General features: G+C 48.7%; 1 protein-coding gene across 8 annotated transcripts in view; it reads left to right on the top strand.

Annotated features, from left to right (window-relative positions):
• RIC8B (RIC8 guanine nucleotide exchange factor B) overlaps positions 1-8,705 on the top strand; it is a 101,208-nt gene extending 92,503 nt beyond the window's left edge. For all 8 annotated transcript variants that reach the window (XR_014781849.1, XR_014781850.1, XR_014781851.1 and 5 more), the window contains one exon: positions 5,297-8,705. Coding sequence is in view for 2 of the 8 variants with exons in the window: in XM_084795647.1 (XP_084651773.1) it covers positions 5,297-5,408 (112 nt within the window). In the remaining 6 variants the exon portion in view is untranslated. The remainder of the gene's footprint in view (positions 1-5,296) is intronic.
• The last annotated feature ends 3,519 nt before the right edge of the window (positions 8,706-12,224 follow it).

The raw sequence follows: 12,224 nt of genomic DNA, 5'->3' as shown, positions 1-12,224 counted from the left end.
CCTCTATGTGCTACTTGCCATTGCTTTAGTAATCATTTAATCACCTGCTGGCCGATTGCAGAAAAGGTTTGTGGTCGTGATATATGTCATTGACAGGCAGGTGCTATGGTGACCATTAGGTTTAGAAGCTCTTGATGAGGAAGAAAGGACTAAGAAAGGGCTAGGATGGTGACTTTGAGTGTCTTAGAACCACAGTAGCTTCTTAAGTGACTCAAACTTATTTAGTATCCTCGTACCTACTCTTACAATTAGTATAGAATATTGGGGATCATCTTGTCCAACCCCTCAGCTTATAGCTCACAGAGGCAAATGGCTTGCCCAAGGACTTGTAACAGACCTAGAAGATACAACACTAGGATGTAGACCTCCTTATGTCTCAGACGTGAGAAGTTGGATCTGTACCAGATGGTGGCTGGCTTCTGCTGGCCTGTCTGCGTCATCTGATGATGGTGACTCATTGTAGAAGCTGTCACAGCTGAGAGAACGCTTCCTGACATGTAGTCCTCTACCATTCTCCACTTACACCTTGGCCCATGCACTGTATTCTTTCAGGAAATATTCATTAAGCACCTACTGTGTGCTCTGCCCTAGACTAGATCCATGAAAGCCACAGCCCCGGACGACATGGCCTCCGCCCACAGGTTGAGCACAGTCTAGGAGAGAGCTGTAAAGCCTTGGAGAGCATTCTTCAGGATCCCCTGTGGACTGGTCGCCCTTTCCCAACTCTGCAAGTCTTGAAAACAGCTATGCTCTCAGATTGAGCCTGTCTTGTTCGTGGCTCAGTTATGAGGAGCCTGTACAGTGCATGACTTCCGTATAAAGGCCAGCTAAATGCAGTCCACGTGCTTAACCGAGGCTCTGCTTTCTAAAGCACTGTGCTAGAACACAGGAGGAGGACCTGAAAACTGATGGAGGAAAGCATAGAACGGAGTCTCTTTGTCTGTCAGAGCAGTGTTGTTTGTAGCTTTCAAAATTTGTAGTAATGATTATTTTTAGTGAATACTCTTATAGGAGGCAAAAGTACCTTCGTCCTTGATCCAGCCTGCCAGCTGTAGAGCCTAGGTTTCCAGCCTCTCTTCGTGCCTCATAGCACTTTTGAGCTTTCTTTTTCCTTTTCCTCAGCTGAGCCAACTTGCTTGCCAATCCTGCACATAACTAACTCTTGCTTCTGTGCCTCTGCTTGACTAATTCTGCTTCTGAGATTCCTTTCTTCCTGTGACGATGCCGTGTCTTTGCTGCCATTACAATGTGGCCCCAAGCCCGCCTCCTGCAAGGAGCCTGTAGAAATGTGTTTCCCCCACGCCACTCCAGCATGTGCATCACCGTATGACGGTGAAGGGACATTGCTGTGGTGTTCATAAGTAGGTTCCGTTCTCTGTCCAAATTTTACCGACCTGGACACAAACAGATCACAACAAAACTGAGATACCCGCAGTGTTCAACAGGCTGTCAGCAGTGAGTCTCCAGAGCAGAGATTTTTGTTTGGTGTTTGTATGGTGCTAGCTTTAGGACAGAGAAGAAGAAGAACAGACAAGTCAGACTGAGAGGATGAGAAGCAGCCCAGGCTTCATGGTAAAACAGTCAGGCTAGCAAGCAGCCCAGCCCTGCTCCCACACAGGACACTGCACACACCACTGGAGTCCACTGGTGAGCTGTAGGGCTCAGGGAAAGCAGAGCTCCGCCTGTGCCTGTCAGTCATCTTCAGCCTGTTGATGTGCTGTTCTGTGATCCTTTCAATACTGTGTAAGGTGTGTATGTGTTGTCTTCCAAACTGATTAAAGTTTCTTGAGGTCAGGGACCATGTCTTTTATTTGATTCTGCATACCCCCCCCCCACACACACTCCTCTGTGACCTAAGGGAAGCTTTCTGTAGACAGATAAGGAACAGCAGTTCAGCTCCAATCACAGCCCAGCCACTCCTGCACGCTCGCTGTGTGCAGTTGGCTTTCATGGTCACTGAGTGAGGTGAGTGCTGCTGAGACTGAACTCAAGGTTGAGAGGTCTCGCGGGCTTGCAGTTAGTGTAGCTCTAGAATCCAAACCCAGGCCTGGCTTCAGAACCTGTGTGTGCCTTTCACTCCCCCACAGTAGATTCTCGGGTCCTCTACCGTTCACAGAGCTCTTTGGTCTGTAGTGTTGCTGTTGTTGCTATCACTGCTGTGCTGGGACTTCTTACCTCATCACTGGGAAGTAGGCAGCCCTAGTATTGCTATGATCCCCATTTCACAGATGGGGAAACTAAGACTCAGACTTGCCCAAGACCGCACAGCTGGTAAGTGGAAGGACCCTAGCTTACAGTCTTCTTGCTCTTCCCACGACATCACATTGCATTGCTCTCTTAATTTACTTGCATGAACGCATGACTTTGTGACCAGTTTCACTGATGCCTTTCCTACAGCAATGTCAGTTATATGGAAGCACGTGGAGAAGAGACTAATTCACGCCTTTTGAGCAGCTTCCATTTTAGTGGAGGGGGGATAGAAAGCACCCTCTAAACATGCCTGGGATAGTTCATAAGTGAGAATTAAAAGATGGGTCCCCTTTGTTGTATAAATTAACTGTTGTAATTTGACCATAAAACTGTGTAAGAGTCATAATTACTCCCAGTTGTCAAGTTGGACTGAAGGGTAGTAATAAAGACAGCAGACTTGACTTGGAAATATTCTTCCTGGGTTTATATAGAAGTTTATACTTCACACATTGGTAGCTAGCCCCAGTGTTGACCTGTTATTTTGGAAACATGATTGTGTTAGTGCTGTCAGTGATGGTGTGTCTACCAGGCAGTTCATGACTGTTCGGTAGGGCCCCTGCCAACCCTACTCCTGCCTCTATTACATCCAGCTGGACCATCCCTCACTGTCTTCAGTCACCAACACCTTGACGCCTAGGTCATTGGCGTCATTGGTTTTCAGAGTCTTGTGTTTCAGTTTGGTTGGCTTGGGTTTGGGGTTTTGGAGCTTTTGAGCCAGGCTCTTGTCTTTACAGATGTGTGCCACCACCTCTAACCTTCAGACCTGGAGTTTTCTTATCCTTCAGTGTGTCTTTCCCAGCAAGGTGTCCCCTGGCTTTGCATCAGTTACTAGCATTCGGTATCAGGGAGCTCCTCCCCACAGTCAGAGCTAGAAAATAGGAACTCTAAACTGTGCCTGGGTCACAGCAGGGCTAGAGAACGGCTGAGGGCTCCGCACTGGCATGTCTACATGCTTGCCCCAAAGGCTGCTCCGGCTCTTTGTGTTCCACTGAGTCTGTCTGTGTCTGGCTCCTGTAGGTAGTGCCGGAACCTTAGTATCTGCCCTGGAGCCATAGGGACATTCTCCCACTCACCAGCCGCCTTCCACACCTGCCCGAGGCACAGCGCCTTTCCTTTCCACAGCCTCAGCTGTGATCCGTCTCTCCCTCCTTTCCCATACACCATTAAAATGCCTTACCTGTCTGCCACCTATGCTGGTGTGGCTACGGCAGCACTCCCAGAAGCGTGAGCCAATAGACACTGTACAGGATCAGAGCTAAGCTCCCTCCATTTACCTTACCCTTACCTCCTGCCCCTCACTTCTTCCTTAAACCTCTACTCCCTACACACTGGCCCCTGGTCCAGCCGTGAGCACAGAGCACAGAGCAGAAAAGGTGAATTGACACAGTCACACAAGACAGTGGGACCTGACACAGTCTCCTTTGCCTGGCACGGGCTCTCTCATCTGTGGTGCCTTCTCTGCCTCCCCCAGGTAGCGTGGCTTCCTCTGAGGCGCCACTCGCAGTTCTCCTGGGACATCTACCCCATCCGTGGCCAGATTCCTCCTGGCTCTGTCCGTTTTGTCCGCTCACCAAGGGCAGCACTGCAGCTTGCCTTGCTCTTGTGCCCAGCAAGTGGCAGTTCTTTTCACGTAATTGCTGCGCCGTAAACTCAGCTGCTTTTCCACGCAGTTGGTTCAGTCCGTTGAGATGGGGTTCACTGCAGAGGGCACTGCACTGGGCTGTGGGGGAGCTGTCCCAGGCCCGGCTCTGCTACAGAGTGGCCTTGGGTGAGTCACTCTGCCTCCTTCTAAAGAAAGGGATTGGACTGAATGATCTCTGAGCCCCTTCCGGCCTGACGCTTGGCGATTCTGACCCTGTTGCCTACAAATGACACGCGGGAGCCTCAGTTTGGCCATCCAGTCAGCCATCCACATTCCCCAGACAGAGACGCCGTCCTCCGCTGCTAGCCAGAGCCGCTTGCTTAGGCTCCTGTTGCTTTAACCCTTGTCACTGAGCTGAACTTACTCCCCAGCTGGGCCATCACAGCTGTGTGGCTGCCTGTTCCCAGGAGGGACCCTTCTTTGTGTTGCCCCTAAAGAACCGTAGCAGAGAGCAGAGGGGAACAAGTGTCACTGTTGTCCTTCACCCCACAGCCCACCAACCTTACGGCTGCCGCATCATGTTTTGCCGTGGCGTTGGGCAGTGGTGCCCATTTCCATGAGAAATGCGTGTTAAGCGGCTCCTGAGCCTTTGATGGCCCTCTTAAATGTGCCCTGAGCCTGTGGAAGGATCGGTGTTAGCAACTCAGTACGTACAACCGGCACAATCTCCACGTGATAAATACGGCCTATGAAAAGATTAAATAAATCTTTCCTGGTGCTTTTTGATTGGCTTAATTAATAATTAATCACCTTAGATGAGGCTGTAACTTGTGGAGTGGATACAATTGGATTAGGTGAAGAGAGACAGTTGGGGAGCTTTGAAGAGATTAAAATGGCTGTCAATCCCATAATTAAACTGCCACAAACAAAAGCAATGGTGTTTTAAACAAAAAGAAGGAAAGAGAGAGAAAGGGAAAGAAAACTCGGGAAAGCCAACTGATTTGAAATGAACCAACAAGCATTTGTGAGTCAGAGATGATGGGGTCGAACCAAATCTGACAGATTGATTCCATTAGATGGAGCGTGTGTTTACTTCTAAGTTGAGCAGGTGACACTCTGGTCACTTCAACTTCTCTAAGACAAAATGAGTCCACAAGAGGAAAAGAAAGTTAATTATTCAAACCCGGAGAGACCTGCTCCTTGTCCTGAGCACATTGGGACCTTGACTTCTCCTACTTTAATTGGCTTAGGTTTGGCTTGTGTGAATGGGGCTTTTCATGTCCCTCTTTCTTTCTGTGCCCCTTTCATCTTTCTATTACAAACACACAGAGAGCTTGAGAGAAAATACTTTGGTTTTTAAAGACTTCTCTTTTTAAAAGGATGTGGATTTGGGAGGGGGAGGGGTGTGCGTGTGACGCTGGTGAATACTTTTTTTTTCTTTCTTTCTTTTATCTCTTTTTCCAGAGAGGAGTTGCTTAAACCAATGGGGCTAAAGCCTGACGGGACAATAACGCCTTTGGAGGAGGCGCTCAGCCAGTATTCTGTCATCGAAGAGACCAGCTCCGACACAGACTGAAGGCATCATCACCTGCTCCACTCTCAATATGGCTTTTATCAGCATCTTTCTCTGTAGCTCCAGGGGAATCTTCTTCTCTAAAACATTTATGCCCTCGCTTTGGCTAGAAACACATTAACTGGTTTACTCATTGGGAATCCAGCGTATTTAAGAGGTGATCCTGTGTTTTCTGCGACATTGAGGCATTCGTACAGAGCTGCGGTTAGGTGCAGTTGCGGGGCTAGAAGCAGAAGCGGCCATCCCATTTCATCCGGACGGAGTACGGGACTTCACTCTGCAAAGCAGCCCTGGTCCAGTCTTGTTGCCAGGACTCCTCGCCGAAGACTCAGCCGTGTCCTTCCGCCCACGCGTGTAGACCGCCCCTTCCGAGTCTCTCCAGCAGTCCAAGGCACGTAAGCGCCCGAGGAGCTGGTCAGTAAGGGCTGAGGCGAGTGACTCCTCAGATGAGCACTGACTGAGTTGAAGCCAGGCAGCTGCTCTGTAAACCTAGCCCCACACCTCATTTCAGTTTTCTATAAACATGGAAACACACACACACACACATACACAGCCCCAGACTTACAAACCTACTACACTCTAAAAGTTTGTATGTCACTTAGCTAAAACTTCAGATTACGTCTCTCCCTGTGAGGAGTTAGAAACGATGGTTTAGTTCCAGGCAGCTACATGTGCCTATTTATTGCTCATCTTCCTGAACACTACTAGTTACGTAGGGCTGGACCACCATCTGCACCGTTGCATCCAGAGCGTGCATTCTGAGGTCTCGCTCAGGGTGCCAAGTACACACTCATCCTCCAGGCAGCAGAGAGGATGGGGCTCCCCGAGTGGCGGGAGTTCTTTCGTGGCCTGTGCTGGGGGTAGGGAGCCAACAGCACCCATTTGTACATAAAGGTCATTCGTATGTCACATGTTTTAAACAGGGGTCTCTGTGTGTATTTGTGTGTGTGTGTGTCCTACCTTTTTACCATATGTGATCAGTTTAATGGTAACTTTATTTATTTAAAAAAAAAGAAAAGAAACACAAATAGTTACTATTAAACTGATTAAGGCTGTTTATTTGTACTTTTAGAAATGGTCATATGAAGTAGACGTGCAATCATGTAGACAGTGGGCCAAGCTGATCAGTGGCTAAAGTTGAAAAGGGGTTGGTTTCCTTTCATATATGTATGTATGTGTCGATACACATACATAGATATATGCACACACATAGATTATGTGCTTAACCACTGCCTTTTAAAACTTTAAGTTAAATAAAACATTGGGGATGATTGAATTTAGTCATCTGTGTGTGTTTCTTTATGGATACAGGGGCTAGCAGTTTATGTTTTCCAGTGTTTTCCATCCGTTGCCTCACTTGTCATCACACAGCCTCTTTAAAGGACAAAGCACATAGTGCTAGTGAGAAGGGCATGTGTCCTAAGTTATTTCTAGCAAAACTGCATATCAAGAATTGAATCTCAAAAGACCTTTTAGCTGCCAGAGAGATGTCAGTTTGTTACAGTGTACTCCGAGGGGATCCCGTAAAGCACGGTCACTTCACTAAGATTTACACTCATTTCGAATCTGTTTGATTGCATGGCCTTTAAGCCTCCATGCCCCCACACAGAGGCAGAAGAGGAGTGGACCAGATTTAAAGTCGGCACACTGAAAGCAGCAAAAGAAGTCAGCCAGGGTGGGAGGCCTGCAGCCCCTATCCATCCCAACTCAGACAGGAGCAAGCACGCCCACCACGTAGAGGGAGAGAGAAGCACCATCCAAGGCGGAAGTGAACCTGGGACTCTGCTTACCTAAGAGCACTCAGGCCAGCCCAGAAAGTAATGTGTGTGACAGTATGGCCTTAGGCATATTTTCCTGATAGTGGCCCTGAGCTGCTGTAAAAGAATAAACCAATCAGAGTGCTTTGTAAAAAGGCGAGGGAGTGTTCATACACGATAGGACTTTCAACCATAACTGTTGAGAAAAGTTTGTGGTGATGCGTGTTCTAGCCAGTGGCACCACCAAATAAAGTTACCGTTTTATTTGGCAGTTCATGATTTTAGCTTAAGTGAGGGGGGAAATCCAAGAAAAGGAGCTTAATGATTTTGTTATTTCCTTCTACAAATCCACTCTGAAAGTATTTGTGTAATCTCTGGTCAGATAGCTTTTCCATGAGTGTCAGCTATTTTCATGAGTGTCCTAGTAAATCAGGACGTGCCCCGTGACATGCCACCTTGCTGGCTCTGGGCAGAGTACTCGCACGGTGCTCTAGTTGTTCTCTGAGGCTTTCAGCGAGTTCCTTTCAATGTGCTGGGCACTTTTTTTTCTTTTTCTTTCTTTCTTTTTCTTTTTTTTTAAAAAGACTGATTACTAAAGGATGGAGTAGTGTCACCTTGCACACAGAGCACTGAGCATCTACTCCGTGTCTTCTCTGTACCATCCCCCCCCCCCGCCCCCCGTCTCGGGGCAAAGCCTCTCCAAAGAACTTCCCCTTAGCTCCCCAGCCGCACAGCAAGTCAGGGGCCAGCTGCGGGCTTGACTCCAGCCCCGTCGCCACTGCATGCCGGACCCCAGAGCCAGAGGCTTTGACACGGACAGACAGACGGACGGCAGCAGGAAGGGCTGCTGAAGGTGGTCCTTCTTAGGCCGTCTTAAGCAATAACTATTTTAGCAGCAGTCTCAGACTCTCCTCCCGTCAGGGAGTGAAACCCTTGGTCAATTCCATGAAGACCTGGGCGCCCTCAGGTCACAGGCCAGTGGTGGGGGCCATTCCTCCTTCAGTGTGTGACCACTGCAGTTTACAGCCCTTTTGCCTACACTGGACTTGAGAAGTAAAGGCTGGATGGGAAAGCATATTCTAAAGCTCCATAGAGAAACAGTTGCCAGACATCCGTGACCCTATCATGCATGCCCAGTGGTCCTTAGTGGCAGGCAGGGAAGATGCTACATCATCCCTTCATATATGACAGAGCTTGGATGGAGTTTTGCAAGTGACTGGACAGTGCAGGGCTAGGTGTCAATCTACATCAACTTTCTTCTTCCCCCCCCCTTCCACCCCTTTGTCTTATCAGTCATGCATCTTCCTTGTAGAATGTTTGGGAAATGCGGGGAACAATAAAACTAAGTTATTGACCCCCGAGTCCTCTCACCCTGAGAGCATCACTGTTAATGTTTAGTGTACGCCCTTCGTATATTTTTTCTATGCATATATAATTTATTTTACTACAAGATTGGGATCATGCTATGTTTACAGATTTGTACCCTGCTTTCTTTAACATATTGTGAGCATTTTCCCATACCAATAAATACTCTTCAAATGTTCGTGGCTACGGCATTCCATTACGTGAAGTCTGGCAAGCACTGCTTGCTGATCACCGCAATGAGCATTATTACTTACAGCCCCCAGATGCCACCCAGTAAGAAGAGGTTGCCTTCTGTCTTTCGGGAGAAAGGCAGCCTGGGCCTGTGCATAGTAAAACTCAAGCAGCTGGAATTGCTGGGAGGCACAGGCTAACCCAGCTGGGCAGCACGGTTCTAGAAACTGTGGTAGAGTGTCATGGCAGCAAGATTAAATGCCCAGGAAGTATTGCAAGGTGAGTATCAAGGGCGCCAGGTGACTTGGAAATGGTAAGAGCGCTAAGCCATGCTTGGCTGGGAGCCTGGTGCTGTCTTGGAGGTGCCCGCTGCAGTTGTGAGGTAGAGATTGCTCAGGGGTGGAGCACATATGATCTTCAGGAAAGCCAACGGGACACCATTGGAGGCACCTGATGGGCAGGACATGGAAGAGGAAGAAAGGATCATGTTCTAGGAAGAAGTCCTGAAGCCAAAGGAGGAGCCGGAAGGACTAGGGGATGTGACTGACCTGCTGCCGAGCCCAGCACTATTTCCCAAAAGACCCATACAGAAAGTTTGTCATTGACACGCGGACATTGGAGAGAAGCTGTACCGGTCAGAACTGGCTCAAAGTGAAACTCATAGGCAAAAGGCATACGATGTGTCTATAGACACAAGGAGACAGTAAGCCTGACAGGACAGGTATCCGGGACCTTGGGACTGGGCAGTGAGGAGTCGTATGACACGAAGTCCTCTGCTCTGGGGCAGGCTAGATTGGAGAAAAGACAGACAATGTGGAATGCCATTGCCTCAGCATCTGTAGGGTAAGTGGGGGGGGGGGGGTGGACAAGGGTGACTCAGGAAATAGAGCATGATGGGAGGTGTGGACAAGAGTGAATCAAAAAATAACTCAAAACTGCCACCACACAAACACAATCTAGTCTGAAGACAAGAAAGAACTTAGGAAGTGGAGAAAGGGAAGGACTAAGGGACGATGAAGTGGGCTGGGAGCAGGACAGGGGAGCTACAATTATTCCCAAGGGCCTAGAGAGATGGCTCAGTGCTTAAGAGCACTGGAGAGGCTCCTGGCTCAAGTTCCAGCAGCCACAAGGTGCCTCACAAACATCTGTAACTTTTAAGTCCATGGGATCCAGCGCCCTCTTCTGGCCTCCAGGCGCACACACGGTACAGACAGACAGACATGCAGGCAAAAGACTCATACATCTACAGTACAAGAATTACTTCCGGTCGCTATGCTAACTTCAGCAAGTGTTACCAATGATGGAGGCGTTCGTCTCATAAAGAGAACAGGTAGGCTTGACTCAGCTCCAGTTGGTTCGATCTCAGGGACCTCTTGGCTCTGGGGCCTGTGTTAAGATGGCCCATCGTGGTAGGGAGTGCATGCCACCTGCCACCGGAAACTGATCCGGCTTCTGGCCAGCCAAAGATGAGTGGGGAGAAGAAGGGGCTAGCATCCCACAATCCCTTTCAGGGACTAGTCCCACTAATCAGAAGACATCCCAATGGCCCTCACCTAACACTTCGGTCACTTCTCAGCAGTGTCGGACTGAGGAGCAACCCTCTAATACATAGACCTTCAGGGGACTTTCCCAAAACGCCAACAGTCCCAGGCATTTCCAAATTGCATAAACAGCACCATGGGTGGGCAAGCTCTGTATAGACACATACTGACAGGAGGAGTTTTTAAAAATGGCCATTTGGTTCTTAGCCTACCTGTATTCATGGTATCCTTTTGCCTGTTTATATTTTCTGTCAAACTACACAATACTTAGCAACTGTGTGGAAAGGAGATACTGGAAAATGCAGGCTTAAAAGTTTATAGTTGAAGACTTAAAATTCTTGGTTACCCGGAAAACAAAAAACAAAAAACAAAAACAAACAAACAAACAAAACCTCTTGGTTACCAGTATCCAAAGAAAATCAAATTCTGCTTATTTTGAAGAGCCTGGAGGCATTCGAGGAAAGCAGATGACTCAGGCTGAGGAGAGGACGCAGGTCTAATGGATCTCAGTTCTCCTATGGGATGAGGGATTACGAAGGGGTTTATAACATCCCTGTGAGGTGGGCTTCGGCAGCAGGGTTTACACCATGGGAATGGACAGCCACCTCACCCCGGGGCCTTCCCCCTGCGTCTGCAGCACTCACTGATAGACCCTGCAGAGCCTAGAACGGCTGGAAGATGAGAGAGCAGGTGGATCTGAGAAGGGCTCGTGGTGAGGGTTGGCGGCTCCCCTTCCCGCCAGCCCCCACCATGTGTGATTGCTGTTCTGTATGCCTCCCTCTGCTCACCTGTAATCCAAGAGCTTCCCTAAGAAGGATTGACTCAGAGGGCTCCAGACCTGGTGGCAGCAGAGAAGGCAGAAGGGTCCCTTCCTCGGAACAAGCAAAACCAGGTCGATACGTCCCACTTGAGCCTTTCCAGTCAGCCCTGAGAAGCCTGGCAGCCAGTCCCTTTCTCTCTGGAACAACTGGCAACCCTCCCTGGCTGCTCTCCTGCCCTCACGCCTTCCTTGTACAGATTTACACTCAGCCGAAACCCACACTATGGAGTCTTCAGTAGATGTATCCTAGCAGTCTTTTGGGAGGAGAACAGTTTCCTGCATATGAGGATTGGGAGTCACACTATCCTGAAAAACCAAACCACAAGCCACCCAGTGTTAATACTTCCTGGAAGAGAAATAAAAAGAAAAGTGGTCCTACTATTCCAAAACAAGAGGTCAGTGGCACCATGCAGCGAATCGTGCAGACCTTGGAGGAGACGCAGTGTGGAGCCCTCAAGTCGATGCTTCCTGTCTCTTAGGTTTGAAGAGATAGCCAAGGCTCACTGGATTTTTGAGGAAATGTTCTTGTACAAAGAGAGAGAGAGAGAGAGAGAGAGAGAGAGAGAGAGAGAGAGAGAGAGAGAGAGAGAGAGAGAGACCAAAACAGAAAAGGCTGGGAGGGATGTGTGACCAATTTTAACTGTGGCCTTCAGCTCGGCTCCCTGAAATGGGAAGATCGAATAAGCGATACCCAAAAGCAAGTCTGGGGCCAGAGGAGCCATCAAGTAAAAACAGTGGCCAGAAAGCAGTGAGCGTGGCCATGGGACGCTATCTGGAAGTATACTTCAGTTCTCTGAAGAAAGATGACACCAGGCTAAACACACACACACACACACACACACACACACACACACACACACACACACACATTATGAAAATAGACTATGAGGTAGCAGCCAGCACACATGTGCACACAGGTATATGTCCTCGTGTGTGTGTGTGTGTGTGTGTGTGTGTGTGTGAGAGAGAGAGAGAGGGGGGGGGGGGAGGAGCGCAGTGCATGCACCTCACCTTCTTAGGAATACTAATGAAATACAGTATTTACTGTGCTGAGTGAGGCTCTTTGCATGTCTAATTCAGTTCTTACACTTCATCTGCTGGTGGGAAACGGAAGCCGAGAAGGCAGCTTTGACCTGGCTAGCAGTGACCTTGGCATTCAACATAG

Source organism: Acomys minous (assembly GCF_964271855.1).
Source record: "Acomys minous genome assembly, chromosome: 9".
In the NCBI taxonomy this organism is placed as follows: Eukaryota; Metazoa; Chordata; class Mammalia; order Rodentia; family Muridae; genus Acomys; species Acomys minous.
Note: the sequence above shows the minus strand (reverse complement) of the source record. Positions and strands in the feature narration are given on the sequence as shown.